At 41.4% G+C, this 21785-nt stretch overlaps 3 protein-coding genes across 4 annotated transcripts in view; 1 reads left to right on the top strand and 2 right to left on the bottom strand.

The window, feature by feature from the left end:
- WDR76 (WD repeat domain 76) overlaps nt 1–956 on the bottom strand; it is a 69362-nt gene extending 68406 nt beyond the window's left edge. Inside the window, exon 1 of one of the 2 annotated variants that reach the window (XM_039232798.1) lies at nt 858–956. The gene's annotated coding sequence lies outside the window, so the exon portion shown is untranslated. The remainder of the gene's footprint in view (nt 1–857) is intronic. The other variant, XM_039232799.1, reaches the window with a different exon arrangement.
- Nucleotides 957–1081: 125 nt separating this feature from the next.
- Nucleotides 1082–18440, top strand: MFAP1 (microfibril associated protein 1). Its single transcript, XM_039232905.1, has 9 exons — nt 1082–1291; nt 7155–7374; nt 10535–10664; nt 11199–11386; nt 11878–11986; nt 12085–12245; nt 13552–13711; nt 17229–17318; nt 17414–18440. The coding sequence occupies exons 1-9, from the start codon at nt 1213–1215 to the stop codon at nt 17594–17596; spliced, it is 1320 nt and encodes a 439-aa protein (XP_039088836.1). The 5' UTR covers nt 1082–1212; the 3' UTR covers nt 17597–18440.
- Nucleotides 18441–19873: 1433 nt separating this feature from the next.
- On the bottom strand, nt 19874–21208 carry HYPK (huntingtin interacting protein K). Its single transcript, XM_039232717.1, has 4 exons — nt 20993–21208; nt 20617–20672; nt 20197–20248; nt 19874–20040 (listed from the first exon to the last, which is right to left on the bottom strand). Exons 1-4 carry the CDS (start codon nt 21152–21154, stop codon nt 19945–19947), a joined length of 366 nt encoding a protein of 121 aa, XP_039088648.1. The 5' UTR covers nt 21155–21208; the 3' UTR covers nt 19874–19944.
- Nucleotides 21209–21785: the final 577 nt, after the last annotated feature.

Here is a 21785-nt window from a genome sequence, read left to right as displayed (position 1 = left end):
TGCCCTATTTTATTTCCTCTCCCAGCCTAGACCCAATGTTATATAACACAGGTGAAGTAATTTGAGAACTAATCCCATTAACAGTAACTTTAGGGCCCTCCATGATGTAGTTCCTTACAAACTTTCACCAGTCCTTGATTCAAAAATTACTAATAAACTTTTCATAGTTTATAGTTTTATAGTTTTCATAGTAATAAAAATTACTCAAACTTTTTAGAGTGTTTGATATATACCAAACTATCTCTGAACTTCAAGACTTTGTTCACGCTGTCCTATCTCTCCCTACCACAGCATTTATAAAATCCTTTCTACGGTGAAATGTGTTCTGACTTACAATCAGCCAATATTTTTTACGAACCCAGCTACTAAACTGTGATTGCTTCTGTTACGATTCTATATGCACCAGAATAATTCCCTAATAAAACTTAAACCTTTAGACAATATTCCATACTCCTTAGGGAGTTAAGCACGGTAAACACATCAAGTACTTAATAATTACTTACGGACTTAAATACACTGTCTAGCCAGAAATGTTTTACTAGACGGTCTTGAGAAAGAAAAAACTTGAAAGCCTTAAAAGTACACTGTTCTGACCTCAGATATCGCTCCAGGCCCTTTGGGGAATTTTTTTTTAATAGTAATAGCCTAAATCACCACCACCTGCCCTCACGTGACCAAAAACTATCCCACCACATCCCACTCAGCTTCAACAACTGAGCTAATCAGGTGCTATTAGCTGGACTTCTATTCTCCATAAACTCCAATTCTGAGTTTTTAACAGTCTGGACAAACTGCCCTTCGCTATCTGCCCAACTTCTTATTCATCACTATCCCATTATCTTCAGCTTCAAACCAACCTAACAGGAGTGATCCCTTAATTCGGACCTTCCTCGCCACAGGAGCTTAACAGCAAATCCTAATGGGAAGCAATTTCCCGCCAGAAGTTCCGTCCAAACTGCGAGACTGAGGACGCTAGAGAAGCCTGTGAACATGCGCAGTAACAGACGCGACCTTCTAGTGGTAGACACCCACAATCCCACAATCCTCTGGTCTCTCATTTCCGCTTTTTCTAACCCAGCCGTAAGTGGCGTTTCTGTCTGTCGCGCAACCGTGTCCAGCGCCTCCAGGAAAAGAGGGCTTTTCTGTTTGTTGTCGTTGTCGCCGTTCACTGGAATCACTGAAGTTTCGGGAGTCACCGCTGTTGCCATCAACATGTCGGTCCCAAGTGCACTCATGAAACAACCGCCCATTCAGTCTACGGCTGGGGCCGTCCCGGTTCGCAATGAGAAAGGTACTGTGCTGAGCTGTTTTCCAGTCGGATCTTACCTCCCCCTTCCTCAGCATACTCCAAACTACCAAGACAGACCACCCCAACCTCACCAAACCTTAAGATTTCCCTGCCCCTTGTTTCTTTGACTTTTCTCATCAAACTCGCCCCTATCGCGTTGCTCATCTGTTTCCTATCGCCTGTCTTTTGCCCTCACACTAAGCATCCCTCTTCCCTTGGACTCCATGTGTAAGTTATACTAATATAAATAGTGAATGCCTGTTTTTGCACAGCGTCGTGCGGGATACAGCCCCTCTTTTGTTAAAGATAGCAGCCTGTTTGTGCTGCTTGTAAAACTCTTAACATTATTTTGTGTGTCTGTCTCCCTCTACTGCATCACAAGCTCATAACGTCCTTGAGACAGGAACCGGGTCTTTTTACAGTTTTTATTCCTTTCAACCAACGCAGTGACTATTAAATTGAATACAAACTTGTGTAAGGCAGTACCCTTAACGTGAAGAAACTCATATTGTAGATGCGAGACATGTAAAAAGAGGCAAATTCTAAGCAGTGTGCAGTCTTTCACAATTGTGATTCTTGTCACATAGGTGATATAAACCAAACGATGTGGGAGGGCAGAGAAGGAATAATCTCTTCAAATTGGTGGAATCAAGGAAAGCTTCTTGAAGAAAGTAGCATATGTGTTGCTCCTTAAAGGATGAATAGGATTCCAGGGCAGATGGAAGAAGCAACACTATACCTGTTGGGGGAGTTAAACTAAAGAATCCATTTTTTTCAAGAAGGATTTTGGAAAATAGTATCAGCTCTTTTTTGTTTTTTAAATAAATGTACCTATCCTTACACAATTTGGATATTTTAATTTTTTTAATTCAACATGCCTTTTGAGAAGTAGCCTTTTATAACCTACAGATGTAGTTCATTTTAACTATGTAGGAATTCCATTGTATAATTACACCAGTTTATTCCCTACTGAGGAGTAGTTAGTTTTTTCTTGTGTTACAAACAGTGCTGTAGTTCTTTTTTTTTTTAAAGGAAATTTTTTTTAATGTTTTATTTCTTTCTAGGAGAGAGAGAGAGAGAGAGACAGCGTGAGCAGGGGAGGGTCAGAGAGAGAAGGAATCACAGGCCTAAACAGGCTCCAGGCTCTGAGCTGGCAGTCCGCACAGAGCCCGACGCGGGGCTCGAACCCACGAACTGCGAGATCATGACCTAAGCGAAAGTCGGCTGCTTAACCGACTAAGCCACCCAGGCGCCCCTCCCCCCTTTTTTTTTTTTTTTTTTAAGTAATCTCTACCCCAATGTGGGCCTCAAACTCAAGACTTCCAAGATCAGGTCTCCTGCTTCACTGACTGAGCCAGCTAGGCACCCCCTGTAGTTGTTATTCTTAAACGTGTCTCTTTAGTGCACTGTGTAAGAATTTCTGAAGAGTAGACTCCTAGAAGTTCATCATCAATATAACTAGCTATTTCCTTTCTTTTTAAGTTGACTTATTTATTTTGAAAGAGGGGGAAAGGGCAAGGGGGCCAGAGAATCCCAAGCAAGCTCCGCACTGTCAGTGCAGAGCCAAACATGGGGCTGAGACTCAGAAACCATGAGATCATGACCTGAGCTGAAGTCAAGAATTGGACACAACCAACTGAGCCAACCCAGGTGCCCCATAACTGGTCATTTCCAGTTGCTCTCCACGTGGGTTTTAAGAGCATTAAGAGTTTGTATTTCCCCACATATTCATCAACCTACGTGATTATATCAGGTTTTTAAATTTTGCCTAGTCTAATAGGTAAGAAATGATATCTCATTATTTTAATTTACATTTCCCTGATTACTAGTGAGACAAGGCATCTTCATACATTTATCAGTTCTCTAGGTTTTCTCTTCTCTGAATTACCTGAATTCTGTTTCATAGGCATTTTTAATTTTAGTGTTATCAGATTTATCAACTTTATCTTTTATAGCATGTGCTGTTTGTATATTGTTTAAGAAATACTTCCCTAGGGGCGTCTGGGTGGCTCAGTTGGTTAAGCATCTGACTCTGGCTCAGGTCATGATCTCACACTCCGTGAGTTCGAGCCCCACATAGGCCTCTGTGCTGAGAGCTCAGAGCCTGGAGCCTGCTTCAGATTCTGTCTCCCTCTCTCTCTGCCCCTCCCCCAACTCATGCTCTGTCTCTCAGAAATAAATAAATGTTTAATATTTTTTAAAAAAAGTACTTCCCTATACTGAGATTATAGATATTCAAATTATATTTTCCTCATTTTTTAAAAATGTTTTTATTATTTATTTATTTTGAGAGAGAGCACATGTAAGCAGAGGAGGGGGAGAGAGAATCTCGCTATATCAGTGCAGAGCCTGACATGGGGCTTGATCCCACAAACTGAACATGAGATCATAGCCTGAGCCGAAATCAAAAGTCAGACACTTAACTGAGCCACCCAGATGCTCCTATAAATATTTTCTATTGTCTAATAAGTGTTTGTATATACTAAACAGGATTGAACGCACAATTGTGCAAGACAGACTCTAAGGAGCTTATTATCCAGTAGGGATGTAAATGTTTAAGGTACATTTTTCACACTTGGGTCTTTAATCCATCTGGAATTTTGTGTGTGTGGTGTCAGAGATCAAATTTTACTATTTACCTTATGGTTAACCATTTATCCCTACTGCTCCATTGTTTGACTAGCCCATCCATTCTCCACTGCATTTTAATGTCTATTCTAGTCATAGAAGTCTAGTAATCTACCAAGCTCTTGTACGTAGATTTGTCTGCTTTCTGATCTGCTCCATTGGTCTCTATGTATTCTCTGAGTCAATGACATACTGTTTTAATTACTATAAGGTTTTTTTTTAATGTTTTATTTATTTCTTTTTTTTTTTGTTTTGTTTTGTTTATTTCTGAGAGAGAGAGAGGGAGATACAGAATTTGAAACAGGCTTCAGGCTGAGAGCTAGCTGTCAGCACAGAGCCCGACGCAGGGCTCGAACCCACGAATCATGAGATCATGACCTGAGCTGAAGTCAGACGCTTAACCGACTGAGCCACCCAGGCGCCCCTAATTACTATAAGTTTATGTGCTGCCGAAGTGAGCACCCTAATTACTATAAGTTTAAATAAGTCTTGCAATCTGATTTTAAAAAAAACCTTCCCCACTTCACCATTTTTTTGTTGTTGTTTTCTCATTAAGAATTTATTTTTTAGATCAGCTTTAGGTTCACATTTCCCATATACCCTCTGCCCCTACACAGGCACACAGCCTCCTCCATTATCAACATCCCACACCAAAGTGGTATATTTGTTGCAATTGATAAATCTACATTGACACAGCATAATCAACCAAAGCCCATAGTTTACATTAATTACTCTTTGCATTGTATCTTCTATGGGTTTAGACAAACATTTAGTGACATACATCCATTATTATGGTATCATACGCAGTATTCCCACTGCCCTAAGAATCCTCTGTGTGTTGCCTATTCATCCCTCCTCCAGCCCAACCCTTGGTTACCTGTTTACTTGGTAGTCTGTTTACAGACTCCATAGTTTTGCCTTTTCCAGAATGTCATGTATTTGGAATCATACAGTGTATAACTTTTTCAAATTGGTTTCTTTCACATAGTAATATGTTTGTAAGTTTCCTCTATGTCTTACTATGGTTTGATAGCTCACTTCCTTTTAGCACTGAATAATAATCCATTGTCTAGACATACCACAGTTTATACATTCCCATGGAGAGAGATATCTTGGTTCCTTCCAAGTTTTGGCAATTATGAAAAAGCTTAAGTAAAATCAGTGTGCAAGTTTTTGTGTGGACATTAGTTTTCAGTACCTTTAGGTAAATACCAAAGAGTGCAATTGCTGGATCATATGGTAAGAGTATGCTTAGTTTTATAAGAAACCACGAAAGTAGCTGTGCCATTTTGCATTCCCACCAGGAATGAGTAAGAGTTGTTGTTCTACATCCTCACTATGCTTCGGTGTTATCAGAGCTCTGTAATTTGGTTATTCTAATACACGTACAGTGGTATCTCATGGTTTTATTTTGCATTCCCCTGATGACATATAATTTGAAGCAACTATGCTTATTTGCCATCTATGTATCTTCTTTGGTGAGGTGTGTTAAGGTCTTTGGCTTCACCTTGTTCTTCAGAATTCCCTTGGTTCTTTTTGACCTCCTATTCTTCTGTGTGATTTTAGAATTAACCTGAGGACAACTGTGAATGAAATTGCATTAAAATTACAGGTCATGCATTTATTGATTCACTTGGGCACAGTTGTCATCTTCTCATCCTTAAATAGGATATATTTCTCCTTAAATAGGATATATTTCTCCATTTTTAGACCTTTTCGTCTTCCAATATAATGATATATTTTTCCTCCAAGAATCCTTGTATATCATTTGTTGAACTTATTCCTTGGTATCTTGTAGATTAGTTAGTATTGTAAATAGTAATTTTTTAAGTTTATTTATTATTTATTTTGAGAGAGAACACGCAACTGTGCACACAAGTGGGGAAGAGGCAGAGAGAGAATCCCAAGCAGACTCCACACTGTCAGCACAGAGCCTAACTTGGGGCTCAATTTCACAAACTGCGAGATATCACCTTAGCTGGAATCAAGAGTCAGATGTTTAACTGACTGAGCCACAAAGGCTGTCCTGTAAATAGTGTATTTAAACTTTATTTTCTAATTTATGTAGCTAATGTATAGGTACACTTAACTTTTATCCAACTCTATTAAGCATTCTCCCTGAATTCATTTTTAGCTTGCCTATTTGTTAATCTTATATTTTCTACATAATCACAGTCTGCAAATTATGAGGGTTTTTTTTTCTTTGCAATCTTTACCTTTTATCTCTTTCTTACTGCCCTAATTAGAACCATAACAAAATGTTGACTAGAAGGTATGTTAGGGACAATGTAAGAATGTCCCTAATTTTTTTAGGGACATTTTTAAAGGAATGCTTCTAATTTATTATTAAGCATAATATATGTTGTTAAGATTATGTAACTTAAGATATATATTTTTTAGGGGTGCCTGGGTGGCTCAGTCAGTTGAGCGTCCGACTTCGGCTCAGGTCATGATCTCAGAGTTCGTGGGTTCGAGCCCGGCATTGGGCTCTGTGCTGACAGCTAGCTCAGAGCCTGGAGCCTGCTTCAGATTCTGTGTCTCCCTCTCTCTCTGACCCTCCCCTGCTCATGCTGTCTCTCTCTCTCAGAAATAAATAAAAAAACATTTTAAAAAATACATTAATTTTAAATAGTATGTTATGGGGCACCTGGGTGGCTCAGTCAGTTAAGTGTCTGATGTTGGCTCAGGTCATGATCTTACAATTCCTGAGTTGGAGCCCCACATCAGGCTCTCTGCTGTCAGCACAGAGCCCGCTTTGAATCCTCAGTCTTCTTCTCTCTCTGCCCCTCCCCCACTTGCACATAACTCTTTCTCCCTCTCAAAAATAAATTTAAAATAAACATTAAAAAAAAAAAGAATGGGTTGTTTGGGTGGTTCAGTCAGTTAAAAGAGTCTGACTTTAGCTCATGTCATGACCTCACGATTTGTGGGTTCAAGCCCCATATCGGGTTCTGTGCTGACAGCTCAGAGCTTGGAGCCTGCTTCAGATTCTGTGTCTCCCTCTCTCTCTGCCCCTCTCCCGCTCATGCTCTGTCTTTCACTCTCACTCTCTGAAAAATAAACATTAATAAAAAGAAAAAAGAAAACACCATTAGGTGAATAGATGGTTGGATAGTTGCTCTCTTCTTCTGCTTCAACTCTTCTTTGCCAGGAACACAGGGCTCTCTACCTACAAAAGCAGAGGTTGAAGGACATTGGGAAAGAGGCTACTGAATAATAAGTTATCTTTATCACCCAGGTGAGATTTCGATGGAGAAAGTGAAGGTAAAACGTTATGTGTCGGGAAAGAGGCCAGACTATGCCCCTATGGAGTCCTCAGATGAGGAAGATGAAGAATTTCAGTTCATCAAGAAAGCCAAAGAACAAGAAGCAGAGCCTGAGGAACAGGAGGAGGATTCATCCAGTGACCCTCGACTGCGGCGTTTGCAGAACCGTATTAGTGAAGATGTGGAAGAGAGGTAATGACTAGGGTTATGTTTCCCTGGACCTAAACCCCTATAGGTTACTTAACAACAACAACAATAAGAGCTAATACTTGAACAGTACTTACTCTGTGTCCAGGACTGTTCAAGTAAATTTCCTAATGTAATCTACCCAGTAACCTTATAAGGTATGTACTGTATCCCAATTTACAAATGAGGAGACTGAGACACAAAGGAGTTAGGAAAATAACATGACCAAATGTATGTAACCAACAAGTGGCAGCCAGTAAACACCAGGTTACCTCTGGTCCAAAGGCCCTAATTAACTCACTAAGCACAGACCATTGGTTGGTTTGTTAAGGGGAGTCTTAAAATTGGAGAAATTGAATTGGTCCACTCACTTGTTTTATTTATTTATTTTTTTAAATATGTTTTATTTTTTATATTTGAGAGAGACAGAGACAGGGTGCAAGCAGGGAAAGGGCAGAGAGATGGAGACAATCTGAAGCAGGCTTCCAGCTCCAACCAGTCAGCACAGAGCCCGAGACGGGCTCCAACTCTGGAGCAGTGAGATCATGACCTGAGCCGAAGTTGGATGCCTAACCGACTGAGCCACCCAGGCTCCCCAACCACTCGTTTTAAGGCTAATGAGGGGAAATGACACTGATAAAGTAGGAAAAAAGGCCTGATGAATACACGGTCTCATATAGGAAAGGGAGCCTCCCATTGAAGGATGTTGTATGTTGTGTGTTGATTGAGACATTACCTTACAAAGTAGACCAGACATCCCAAACTTTCACAGTTCATATATCTTAGGAATTTTTTCAGAGAGCCCCCAGGCCTAAAGAGTGTTATTCTATTAAGTAGTTAGATCCAAATAATTTCTAAATATTCACGTTTTAACATTTAAAGCCATTTGCAAAGTACAATACATACAAAAAAAGAACATTTTTATTTCATTCTTTTTTTAATATCTTTCAATTTTTATTTTATTTTATTTATTTTTTTTTTTGTTTTGAGAGAGAGATCATGAGCAGGGGAGGAGCAGAGAGGGAGACAGAGAATCCAAAGCAAGCTCCAGGCTCCAAGCTGTCAGCACAGAGCCCAATGTGGGGCTCAAACTCACAAACCATGAGGTCCTGACCTAAGCTGAAGTACGACACTTAACCGACTGAGCCACCCAAGTGCCCCGTGTTTTTTTTTTGTTTCATTCTTACATAACTGTCATCACTTAATAGTGCGGTTTGTGTGCCTCTTGGACACTGAAAACTTCTCAAACCTTGGAACCTGATTGGCACTGTCACTCTCATTTTCTGTACTATATTGATTTTCTTGGAGTACTTTTTAATTCAGAAGCCACCAAAAATCCAGTTTCACAAAGATACAGTGTCACTGAAAAGAAACCTAGTGTGATCTAATGTTGAAACTGAACCACCCAGGGGCGCCTGGGTGGCTTAGTCAGTTACGCGTCCGACTTTTCGCTTAGGTCATGATCTTGCCGTTCGTGGGTTCGAGCCCCGCATCGGGCTCTGTGCTGACTGCCAGCTCAGAGCCTGGAGCCTGTTTCAGTCTGTGACTCCCTCTCTCTTGACCCTCCCCTGCTCATGCTGTCTCTCTCTCTCTCTCTTTCTCTCAGAAATAAATATAACAAAAAAAAAAAAAAAAAAGAACCTGAACCACCTGGAGCTATAAAGCAATCCCAGCACATCCATGTTTGTTACGGTGCCTCGTGATGCCTCAGCTTACATTTAATGTTTTAGGTCCAACTTGACTATTTGCTCTGACACTTTGTTGTTTTGGTTTTGGTTTTTTGTGGGGTTTTTTGACCAGTTTGAATTGTAAGATGCTATATCTGTATTGGTTTAATTATGGTTAGTTGGTTGGTTGGTTTTTATTTAAATTCAAGTTAGTTAACATGCAGTATAGTATTGGTTTCAGGAGTAGAATTCAGTGATACAGGGGCGCCTGGGTGGCTCAGTCGGTTGAGCGACCGACTTCGGCTCAGGTCATGATCTCGCGGTTTGTGGGTTCTATCCCCGCGTCAGGCTCTGTGCTGACAGCTAGCTCAGATCCTGGAGCCTGCTTCAGATTCTGCATCTCCCTCTCTCTCTGACCCTCCCCTGCTCACGCTGTCTCTCTCTCTCTCTCTCTCAGAAATAAATAAAACATTAAAAAAATAAAAAGAATTCAGTGATTCATCACTTACTAAATACAACACCCAGTGCTCATCCCAACATGTACCCTCCTTAAGGCCCATCACCCGTTTAGCCTATCCCCCGACCCCTCCAGCAACCCTCATTCATAAGAATGTCTTATGGTTTGCCTCCCTCTCTTCTTTTCCTTCTCTTCCACTATGTTCATCTGTTGTATTTCTTAAATTCCACATGTGAATGACATCATATGGTATTTGTCTTTCTGTGACTGAGTTATTTCACTTGACATAGTACACTCTAGTTCCATTGTTCTGACACTTTGAATTAATTTTTTTTATCTGCACCTCAACTTTCTCCCTCTCAAGACTTCAGTTGTGTTTAATTTTTATTTTAATTCCAATTAGTTAACATTCAGTGTTATATTAGTTTCAGGTGTACAATATAGTGATTTATCACTTGCATACATCACGCTGTGCTCATTGTGACAAGTGCACTGCTTAACCCCTCATCATATACTTAACCCATATCTCCAACCTCCTTCCCTTTGGTAACCATCAGATTGTTTTCTATAAGTAAGAGTCAGTTTCTTGCTTTGTATATTACTTTTTCCCTTTGCTTATTTGTTTTGTTTCTTAAATTCCACATGAGTGAAATCATATGGTATTTAAGACTTCAGTATTAGGGCGCCTCGGTGGCTCAGTCCGACTTCAGCTCAGGTCATGATCTCAGAGTTCGGGTTCGTGGGTTCAAGCCCCACGTCGGGTGCTGTGCTAACAGCAAGCTCAGAGCCTGGAGCCTATTTCAGATTCTGTATCTCCCTCTCTCTCTGACCCTCCCCTGCTCATGCTGTCTCCCTCTCTTTCTCCCTCTCCCTCTCTCTCTATCTCTCTCTCTCAGAAATAAAACATTAAAAAAAAATAAATAAAAAGACTTCAGTATTAATAAGAGCAAACATCACATCCAGGTGCTCTACAACTAAGGAATGTGGTTGGTGCCCTTGTTTTTGTGACATTGGTGTTATACCTAAATATGCTGTTTTTCAGATTGGCTCGACATAGGAAAATAGTGGAACCTGAAGTGGTAGGAGAAAGTGACTCAGAAGTAGAAGGAGATGCATGGCGCATGGAACGAGAAGATAGCAGTGAAGAAGAAGAGGAAGAAATTGATGATGAGGTATAAAAAAGGAAAATGGGAAGTTCTTTCTAGGTCCAAGAAAAAGTTGGGGCCTATTCTTTGTTGAGGTCCCATAGGCACAAGCTTGCTGCTTTTGGCAGAACTCTGATCTAGTGTTCCCTGTTTGTTGGAAATAGAGTTGAAAATAAAATGGTGCTGGGTTCCTGGGTGGCTCAGTCTTTTAAACATTTGACTTCAGCTCAGGTAATGATCTAACAGCTTGTGAGGTCCCACATTAGATGAGATCCAGTCCCACTTTGATTAAACTCTGCTTCTCTATCTCTCCCACCCTGTCTTTCTCTCTCTCTGCCCCTTCTGGGATTCTCTCTCTCTCTGCCCTTCACTCACTTGCACCCCCCCCCGTGTGTGTGTGTGTGTGTGTGTGTGTGTGTGTGTGTGTGTGTGAGAGAGAGAGAGAGAGACAAAGAAAATGATGCTACATTGTATTTACTTGTATCAGAATTTGTTAAGCTTGATGAAGGAAAAATAAGAACAGGTCATTGGGCTGACTGACTTGGGCATATGACTTGATAGGAAATAGAACGGCGCCGTGGTATGATGCGTCAGCGAGCACAGGAGAGAAAAAATGAAGAGATGGAAGTCATGGAGGTAGAAGATGAGGGACGTTCTGGGGAGGAGTCAGAATCAGAATCTGAGTATGAAGAGTACACAGACAGTGAAGATGAGATGGAGCCTCGCCTTAAGCCTGTCTTCATTCGAAAGTAAGTATCTCATAAAGCAGGTCTGAGAATAGAAGCCTCTTTTCTATCTCATGCTTTTCTGAAATGTTAGCACCAGGTGAAAGTCTTCTACCCAGTTCCCTACCTGTGCAAAATATTTGCTGAGGAATATCTTGGAGGTAGTAGAGAGCCCGAGTTGGTTTTCATGTCTCTCTTTCCAGTTAAAGAGCACATAAGCTGCCCGTGGCCCTATAAGGCATGAAATTAAACTTGAAGAGCAAATTCCTCTTCCTTTCCTAATGGCGAGAAATCCTACTACTTACAGTCCAGCAGGTTCCTTATTCTTCAGGCAGTTCTCAAAAATGAATGGAATTGTGATGCTCTAAATACCTGAGGTGACTCCCAGTTTGGGTTCTTTGCAAATAATAGAGCCAGAGATTGTTGGGCTTTCTGATTTGGATGGGACTTGAGTTAGAGGACAAAAAGCTCCACTCTAAGGGCTTTGGGCAATTAACAGGACCTCTGTGCTGCAGGAAGGATAGAGTAACAGTCCAAGAACGTGAGGCTGAAGCACTGAAACAAAAGGAGCTGGAGCAGGAAGCAAAACGCATGGCTGAGGAGAGGCGCAAGTACACACTCAAGGTATTGGGAGTGGCTGCGAGGATTGCACACAAGGAGGAGTGTGCTTAAGTTTGAGGAAAACAGGGAAGTCCAACAGTTAAATTGTTCTCCTTACCCAGATTGTAGAAGAGGAGACCAAGAAAGAACTGGAGGAGAACAAGCGGTCCCTGGCTGCCCTGGATGCTCTCAATACTGATGATGAAAATGATGAGGAAGAATATGAGGCATGGAAAGTTCGGGAGCTAAAGAGAATCAAGAGGGACAGAGAAGATCGAGAAGCGTGAGTAATAAGATAGGCATAGAATTTAATACCGCTAATGGGACAAGTTCCTAGTGGGGTAGCTGTGAGACTCAACACCTGCAGTGAGTTCCATTTCAGCTTTCTTTAGTGTTCCTGTAACTGGGTGAGTTTCCCACAATTAGAATGTGGCTTATTACAATAAAATCAGGGAAAAGAAACACTTTCTCAGTGTTTTTCTATGATAGAGTGCCAGCCAATACTCCCTGTATTTTCCCTAGTAGACACACAGAAGTTACTCAGTGTTATCAGTTATCTATTCTTGCATAAAAACCCAACCCAAAATTGGGTGACTTGAAACAATTGATTATCCCTCACAGTTTTGGAGGTTGGCTAAACAGTTTCTCTGCTGGTTTCACCTGGGCTCTCTTATGCAGCTGTATCCAACCAGAGGACTAACTGGGCTAGAAAGTCCAAAACAGCTTCATTCATATCTCCATTGTTAATCCTGACTGTCAGCTAGAATGCCTCACTTCTTCAGTGGGCTAGACGCTTCCGTATATAACAGTCTCGGGGCAATATTCCAAGAGGGTAAAGGGGGAAACTGGCAAGGCCTTTGAGGTTCACGTATCATTTCTGTGAAGGGGCATGCATACTGTAAGGGGAAGAATTTGTGGCATTTAAATAATCTACCATAGTCCCTGTTGTTAGAGTAGAATCATTTCTGAACTGCATCACCCATTCTTGAAAATTACTAGGAATAAGAGGGTAATCCCAGATTGTACAGGGGAACCATCACTAGAAAACCCTGTCCTCAGCCTGCAGTTTCTAAAGATTTTATCCTGGGTTTCAAGGGGTCCATGTACTCTTTAAAATTATATCTAAAATTATGTGTACTTTTGTATTTTTCTGGAGAAAGGGAATCTGTGACCCCTTCTCCCAAAGAGAGCATTAAGCAATGTACTTAATGATGGTAGCCCTTGGTTTGTGACACATAAGTATATATACAATTACTAAAGAAATACCACTAAAATCTTAACACAGTTATGTTAAATTCGGATTTTTTTAAAGCCACGCAGGCTTCTTAGGGAAGGGGAATTAGTAACATTGCTAAATCAAGCAGTAATAGTATGCCTGAACCTTTAACAGCTAGAATCAACTTTTAAAGCTTGTAATAATGAAGACCACATCAACATTTTATTTCTTGGTCCCCTGATCTGAATTCCTAACAGGCAATGGCTAGAATTAAAGAAGGTAAATAATGCTTGATAGATGAGACTGCGTTATGTTCAGAAAATTGAGTCTTTCTGAAACTGGAATGATTCTAACAGTTTTGTTCTCTGCACAGTCTTGAGAAGGAGAAAGCAGAAATTGAACGAATGCGAAACCTGACTGAGGAAGAGAGGCGAGCTGAACTTCGGGCAAATGGCAAAGTCATTACCAATAAAGCTGTGAAGGGCAAATATAAGTTCTTACAGAAGTATTATCACCGGGGTGCCTTCTTTATGGTAAGAAGTGAAAAGGGAATAGGAAGGTTGGTTTGTAGAAATAACTCCGAACCCGTGAGTTCTTTTTTCCCTCCCAGTAATAAACTGTCCTGGGATGTTACTTTAACTTGCCAGTGGTCAATTTTCCCAGTTGCTCTTTATCTCTGAAGAATATAAACCCAATAGAAAAAAGCATTTGGCAGCAGGATTTTAGAAGTAGCCGCAAATATTCTCTTTTGGCCTCTGCTCTCAGAAGGAAATGATGTAATTAAAGAATTGAGGAACTGAAACATAGAGATAGTGATCTACATAGATATATTCTAGACTGTTCAGATCCCCACAACCAATTAGATATCACTGTTCATAGCCAAGTGAGAAATTTTGCTTATGCAAAAATCAGGCTCTGCAAATAGCTTTACATTAACTCATATTTGGGAAACAGAAATTTAATTCACTTTATTTTAAGCTGACAGGAAGTGACCTAAGCCTAACCAAAAAAATGGTTAATCAACCATTACGTGTAGTATCAAGATTTTGCTCTTCATATAAAGACCAAAGTCAGTAATAGAGTCTCTTGACCCTATAAAGCGATGAAGACTTCTTCCAAATTCTTTAGATTATACCAGTGATAGTTCCTTAATAGAGACATGTCAGGAAAGAGAATGGGAGAACTGATTGCATTTATTACCGTAATACTCTGTGGTTTGTTAAACTATTTCCTGATGCTAAAGGAGTTTGTATCAAAAAGTAGTTTCTTCAGGGGCACCTGGGTGGCTCAGTTGGTTAAGCACCTGACTGGCTCAGGTCATGATCTCACAGTTCATGGGTTCAAGCCCCATGTCAGGCTCTGTGCTGACAGCTCAGAGTCTGGAGCCTGCTTCCGATTCTGTGTCTGTCTGCATGTGTGTGTGTGTATGTCTCTCTCTCTCTCCCCCCCACCCCCCTCCCTCCCTCCCTCCTCCTCCCTCCTCTTTCTCTCTCAAACATAAACATTGAAACAGTTTTTTTTCAAATGCTGTATGTCAAACCCTGAATATTCCCCACTGCAGCTAAATCCCTGCCTTTCACTGTAGATAACCAGTAAAATTTTTAAAGTTCAGTGGAGGGTTCCTTTTTCCCCTCCAAAATCAGTTTCAATCTATTCAGCAGGAAATGTTCACTTATTATGTAGTTTTCCAGTTCACATAGTGTTTTGGGTTTTTTTAAGTTTTATTTTTTTATTTATTTTTTGGGAGAGAGAGAGAGAGAGCAAGCAAGCATGGGAGGGGCAGAGAGAGGGAAAGAGAGAATCCCAAGGAGGCTCCACACTGTCAGTGCAGGGCCCAAACTCAGTGACCATGAGATCATGACCTGAGCTGAAATCAAGAGTCAGACACATAACTGACTGAGCCACCCAGGCACCCCGCCCATATAAATTTCTAGATTGGAGTTCGTGGAGATTATGGACTACTTCCTGTACTGCTTCAAAGTCATAAAGTATCATTACTTACTCATTTCAGCAACTTTCGTAATCAAGCTTCTTAGAGAAGCAGTGCATTGCTGACTAAGTATATAAGGAAAGGTTTACGTGAAAGTCTTTCGGTGCACATATTCAATAAACTCTTCTCATCTGGATGAGAGGAGAGTGAAGTTAAAATGTCTTCTGAGATTAAATGAGAGACTCTCTACCTCTAACAAGGAGAAAAGTAGATCTCACAAAAACTGTCTTATCTTTAAATCCTTTCTATAGCTGAAGAGAAAAGAATACTCCAAAAGTGTGTTTGGTTGAAGGTCTGCACTCTTCCACAAAGCTTTCCTTAACCAAGATGATGCTGTTTTAATTCCTTCAGCACATGTGTTTGTAATTTGTATCATGACAGTACGGTGCTAATAGGTTGATTTGAAACTATTCTCTATAGTTATTTTTTATAGTTAAATAACCTTTTGAGCATTTACTGCGTAAAGGGCACTACTGGGTTTTTTTTGTTTGTTTTGAGGTAGGCTCCATGTCCAACATGGGGCTTGAACTCATGACCCTGAGATAAGAACTGAGCCAGCCAGGTACCTCAAGAGCACTACTGTTTAACACTGCTAGAGGATGTGTAATTCGTGCCCTCAGATGGCTTACAACCTAAAAATGGGGCTAAGGCAAATATATGCTATACTATAACAAAAGGACAAGTGAAAATACTGTGGGACTTCTGAAAAGGGAGATGTTTTATTTTGTAGGAGATGGAAAAGAATGACATAAAGGAGGTGACATTTAAGATGTGTAAACTTTCTGACTTCAGTATTAGGAAGACATTCCAGGTGAAGGGACTAGGAATGAAGGCAAAAAGTATCATCTGTAAAGGGAAGTTGCAGAGAGGTAGATTAAAACTATATGGTATTTGGCCTTGACTACTACAGAGTTGTGTTTATTTAACAAAACAGAGAAACACTGAGAGTTTTTGAGTATGGCAAATGTGTGAGAGTGTTTTAGAAAAAATCTATTCACAGTGTGTAAGATTGATTCCAAGAATACACTATAACCCAGATAATGGGAACTTATAAGAGTGGTGGGACACCTGGGTGACTCAGTCAGTTGAGCGTCCAGCTGATTTCAGGGTCATGAGACGGAGTCCCACATTGGGCTCAGTGCTGAGCATGGAGCCTACTTGAGATTCTCTCTCCCTCTCTCTCTGTCCCCCCCCCCCACTCTTTTGCGCTCGCTCGCTCTCTCTCTAAAAAAATGGGTGATGGGCATTAAGGAGGACATTTGCTGGGATGACCACTGGGTGTTATATATAAGTGATGAATTACTAAAATCTACTCCTGAAATCATATGTTAACTAACTTGGATTCAAATTAAAAAAAAAAAAATTTGTGGCAACTCGTGCACAAAGATTACTCAAATTTTATTTTTTTTTAATATTTTTTTCATGTTTTATTTCTTTCTGAGAGAGAGCGTAAGTAGGGGAGGGTCAGAGAGAGGGGGAGATACAGAATTTGAAGCAAGCTCCAGGCTCTGAGCCAGCTGTCAGCACAGAGCCCAACATGGGGCTCAAACCCACGAACTGTGAGATCATGACCTGAGCCAAAGTCGGACACTCAACTGACTGAGCCACCACCCAGGCACCCCAAGATTACTCAAATTTTGAATCTGAGTAATTAAGAAGATGTTCCTACTTAGGAAAGAAGTTAGAGACTGATTTGGAGAGGATATGATTTTCACTTTAGATGTGAGTCTGAAGTCCCATCAGAATATCCAAAGTGTAAGATATAATACAATGGGCAGTAGAAAATTCAGGAGCAGAGATTTGAGAGGCTTCTACAGAGTTGAAGTCATATGACTGAATGAACATATTGAGTTCAGAGAGAATATAGCCAACTTTCAGGAAATGTTTACATTTTGGGAAGAAAGACAACACAAAGGATAAAAGTAACATCTCACCTAGATGTAAGCTCTTGAAGAATAGGTTTAGTGCCTTCTTTGTATCCCTTGTTGTGGCTTAATAAATTTGTGATTTGAATATATGGGAAATAAGAACCGTGAGGTTGATAAGATTCTTTTCTACAGGATGAGGATGAAGAAGTCTACAAGAGAGATTTCAGTGCACCTACTCTGGAGGATCATTTCAACAAAACCATTCTTCCCAAAGTCATGCAGGTAATGGCATACCTTAAGAACAAGTGAGAGAGAAGTAATATATTGAGGCCTGGGACATGATGTTTGGTGGTATAACTCATCTATCCTTCCTTCAGGTCAAGAACTTCGGGCGCTCTGGTCGCACCAAATACACCCACCTTGTGGATCAGGACACCACCTCTTTTGACTCAGCATGGGGCCAAGAGAGTGCCCAGAACACAAAGTTCTTTAAACAAAAAGCAGCTGGGGTACGAGATGTATTTGAACGGCCATCTGCCAAGAAGCGGAAAACTACTTAGAGTTCAACTATTTATTCTTCCAGCTGTGGGACACAAGGGGACGTCTCAGCGTCTGGTCCTTGATTTGATTTTACTATTATTTACATGGCCCCTATATCCAACCTTTTGGACCTACTGCCATACTTGTGACACTGGGTAACCCACTCTTTGAAGGTGCTTTATGAGGTTTGGACTCATGCTGAGAAACCCACAGGAAAGCACTATCCAGGTAGGATTAGAGGCTCCCCACTTAAAACCATTTCTGAGAAATCTTAGGTTTCATCACTCTGCCTTCCTTCCCAAATTACTTGGGACTATTGCAGGTTTCTTTTTCCAGCCTCTTAGTTTGGGTTAGAAACATGGGCATGTAAGTGGACAATGCTACTTTAAGGAAATCTAATCTCATGGATGGCGGTTTTGCATTTTTGGTTGGAGTCAGTTTTTCTAAGTGAACATATTTTTTGATCCATTTATGTATGTGTATCAAGAAGTAAAAATCATACATGAAGAGGTTTTTTATGATACTGGAAATAAAATGTGCAGGCTAACAGGAATCTACCTGTTAACTAAGATAAAAGCAGAGAATTGTTGGGCAGAGTGTTTTACATTTTGATTATCACCTTGCTCTCAGAAAGACTCCGATGTTAGATAGGCTGTATTCTAAGTGGCACCCAGATTTACTCCATGAGGAGATAGATGTATGGTTCTCCTTGCTCTCTAAACTATAACTGTATTTAGAACAAAAGTTGACCCATGAAACGTGGAAACCAAGTACTTACCAGTATCTTCTCCATGCCCAGCTTCTGTATCAAGGACAGCACAGTGCTTTCCCAGTTGCAATATAATAATATCATGCTACACTTAATTTCAGTGATTTTCCACTTAATATTCACAACATAACCACCCTGCACATGGCAGAGCACTAGGAGTCCTAGGAGTTGTAAGGAATGACATTTAATCATTTAATTTGTGGGAAGGCTATTTCTCGATTACATAAAAAAGTGAGGCGGCCAAGGTCTTTTTACAGTCTTCTAACTGCCCCACTGGAAGAAACACTCATAAATCTCTAAATGTCCTAAAATAAAAATATGAGTATAAATTACTATGAGGTAATAAACCCATAAAGATGAGTATACGTCACTCTTGTGTGGGCCAGAGAGGGATACAACCTAAGAGTTACCCTAGATCCAAAATGAGATTAAGCCACTGAAAGGTTATCTTGAGAGTGTGCCCCTGTGCACACGCATGAGCAGGGGAGAGGCATAAGAGAGGGAGAGAAAGAATCCCAAACAGGCTCTTTGCTGTGAGCGTGGGGCTTAATCTCACAAATCATGAGCTCATGACCTGAGACAAAAATCAAGAGTCAGCCGCTTAACCGACTGAGCCACCTAGGCACCCCAAGACATTGAAATTCTTTAAAGAACATGTTTATAGCTATTTGAGTGTCCACTCTGAGGCAGGTGCTAGGTCAAGCTTTTTACCTTCACCAACTCAGGTTCTTACAACAGTCTGTCAGGGGGGCCTAGGTGGCTCAGTTAAGTGGCTGACTTCAGCTCAGATCCTGATCTCACAGTTTGTGGATTTGAGGCCCATGTTGGGCTCTGCTCACAACTCAACCCTGGAGCCTGCTTCAGAATCTGTTTCCCTTTATTTCTGCCTCTCCCCCACTCGTGCTCTCAGAAATAAACGTTCAAAAATTCTTTTAAAACTATATCAGGTATGTATCATTTTACAGTTGAGGAAGCTCAGCAAGTGAAATGGTCTTCACTCCAGGATGGAAAACGGAATGTAAGGTACAGCGTTAATGGTGTCTCAGGATTCAAATACTAAATCAACTTCATAAATCAAAGTCTTTCATAGATTAATTGTGTATAAGATCTAAGCTTTGATATCTTCTATTGCACTTGCCATGTTTCCACCTTAGTACTAAATTCTAATTCAGTGGCTTATGAACAAGACTGGTCGTTTACATCTATATATAGTGGCTCCTTAGCAAGTACTCCCCTTTCAGTTATTCATAAACCACTGCAGAGACTATACCATGGGCTTCAGCAATTTTGCTGAGACTCCATATATATCTGAATACTGTTGAGAGCTAGTTAGATGAATTGAGCCTGACTGGCCACCTGGCATCTACATGTGAGCATGAGGTCATGAGGTATTTTCCCACACTGATCCTTCATATAGTTTCATTAAATCCTGGGGTGTGAGGGGAGTTGCTTAAATTCAGTTATATTCTAACATGTAAATTTGCCACAGTAAAATACAGTATGATATATATAGCACTCGATCCAAGAATAATTGCAAAAACAAGGATAAGTCTTTATTGAAATAAAATAATCCAGTGAGTGGGTCTGAGGAAGCACAAATCAGTTGGTTAGGGCAATAAGTGCCTCTACCACGTTTCCCATGTGTTCCCTCAAGCTCCGTTCTGCTGCTGCTCGTGAGATCTCCATCTCTGTCATCTGTAGGAAAAGGATCAATGATGTTACCTTACCCAAGCCTCTTCTGGAGTATTAAAATGCCACCAAGACTTGCAGACACTACTGGTTTAGGTAAAGAACCCCAATTAAGCAATGTAAACTTGTCTGCCCATACACTAGTTAAGCATTACTACTCACTATCAGCTCCAGATCTTCCTTCTTAATGGTGACTTTGGCCAGTTCCTTCTCTCTGTAAATGTTCATGTACATTATTAGTCCTCATTCTCTAAACTCACCAGTCCTCACCATCCCAGAAAGGATCATTCCCAGCTGTGCCTTCCAAATAAATGACTTCTGACAAACAGTGTTGAATGAAAACACAAATTGACTCCCATTCCCTCCTCACCTAACACCCCCTCCCCTCCTGTCGAGTCTAGGAGAGGCAGTAGGGACTGTCAGGAGGCCGTCCAACCAACACGAGACTAAGTAAACCTTACATATGCAGGAACAGGTGACAGCTGATGAAAGGTACGAGGTATAAAGCTTAAAGATGCCTTAATTTTTGTATGAGGGAAAGAGATGAACTGGTAGGGCTGGCTGCGCATACAAAAAACTTACCGCTCCTGTTTGGCTTTCTGCTCCCGGGATCTTCTGTCTCCAATTACGGACATCGCCTATGGGGGGGAAGATCTAGTCACAGCTCTGCTACCCACAATTCCTAACAATCTAAAAAGCCAATGACAAGGGGGTCAGGGGGTCCATTCGTGATGACGAGTGTATCAAGAACCAAGGCCTAGATTTAATTCAATTCTGTCCACCTTAAGTCCAATCTTTATCAAGCTCCCTTTGCAAGAGGAGGGCTCTAGTGGCGGTTTCCCTTTCGCTTCATCCCGCCAACGAGATGGAGTCCCCGTCTTGGAGCGACGATTCCAGTTACAACCTGAGAGGCCGCTCGGCTTTCAGCCCACCCAGACACGCTCACGGCCAACCTTACCGTCTCCAGATTGGAACTCTGGATCTCCTTCTCCTCTGCGTAGTCGGTGACTCGCTCAAGGTCCGCCGCGCCGCTGTCATGCTTCCGTGGCTTCTCTGGAGGCCGCTCCGGGCCGCTGGTCTCAGTCTCTAACTCCAGCTCCACATCACCCTCGGTAGCCATATCGATCCCACCGTGCACTCGCACAGGCACCGCCCCACCCACGAACACTTCCGGTAGCTGCGCCGAAACTTCCGCCCGGAGAGGACGAGGCGGGGCTGGCCTCGGGCCACACCTTTATTAATGTTTTGGTTTCTAGAAGCTTCAGCCAGGACATCAGGTCGCCTCTCAGGCTTCCTTTTAGGGTTCTAGTATTGTTTTCTCCAAGGCCGTCTCCCACACCTAGCCCATCAGCACTCCAGACCTTCCCAACTGACATACTTCACCTAGATTCTACCCGCCCCAACACCACCACCACCCCGCCCAAGGAATTCTGTTCAACCAGGATGGGTACCGTCTAATCCTAAACCAATTAAAAATGCTAATCCACCAGAGGCCAGATTTGCAAACTGCTCCCTAATCTGGGGAGAACAGCTTGAGTGGCCCAAAGGCAGGGGAGAAAAAGTATCTGCACAGAAACATTTGAATTTACCACATCCTGGAGGTCGGTGTTCTTTTCCTGATGTCCCCCCCATTCTGCCTTAGACTGGATCACCACCCCAGCACTGTGGCACTTCATGGCTGAAGACCAAACAAAACTGCTTTCTCATCTACCTTCCATCTGGTGAACCTGGGCTTAATCCCTGGGACCAGG

This window comes from Hyaena hyaena, unplaced genomic scaffold (genome assembly GCF_003009895.1).
Source record: "Hyaena hyaena isolate Hyena2069 unplaced genomic scaffold, ASM300989v1 scaffold_70, whole genome shotgun sequence".
Lineage (NCBI taxonomy): Eukaryota > Metazoa > Chordata > Mammalia > Carnivora > Hyaenidae > Hyaena > Hyaena hyaena.
The sequence above is the reverse complement of the archived record's forward strand: the minus strand, read 5'-3'. Positions and strand labels throughout refer to the sequence as shown.

What these genes read in the sequence shown, in the direction of transcription:
- HYPK (XM_039232717.1), bottom strand. Translation starts at nt 21,154, where the DNA reads ATGGCTACCGAGGGTGATGTGGAGCTGGAGTTAGAGACTGAGACCAGC. An exon ending in AGAGTTCCAATCTGGAGACG is followed by an intron (nt 20,673 to 20,992) that starts GTAAGGTTGGCC and finishes TCCCCCCCATAG; the next exon opens with GCGATGTCCGTAATTGGAGA. An exon ending in CAGAAAGCCAAACAGGAGCG is followed by an intron (nt 20,249 to 20,616) that starts GTAAGTTTTTTG and finishes GAACATTTACAG; the next exon opens with AGAGAAGGAACTGGCCAAAG.
- MFAP1 (XM_039232905.1), top strand. Translation starts at nt 1,213, where the DNA reads ATGTCGGTCCCAAGTGCACTCATGAAACAACCGCCCATTCAGTCTACG. An exon ending in GGCGCAAGTACACACTCAAG is followed by an intron (nt 11,987 to 12,084) that starts GTATTGGGAGTG and finishes CTCCTTACCCAG; the next exon opens with ATTGTAGAAGAGGAGACCAA. An exon ending in ACCGGGGTGCCTTCTTTATG is followed by an intron (nt 13,712 to 17,228) that starts GTAAGAAGTGAA and finishes TCTTTTCTACAG; the next exon opens with GATGAGGATGAAGAAGTCTA.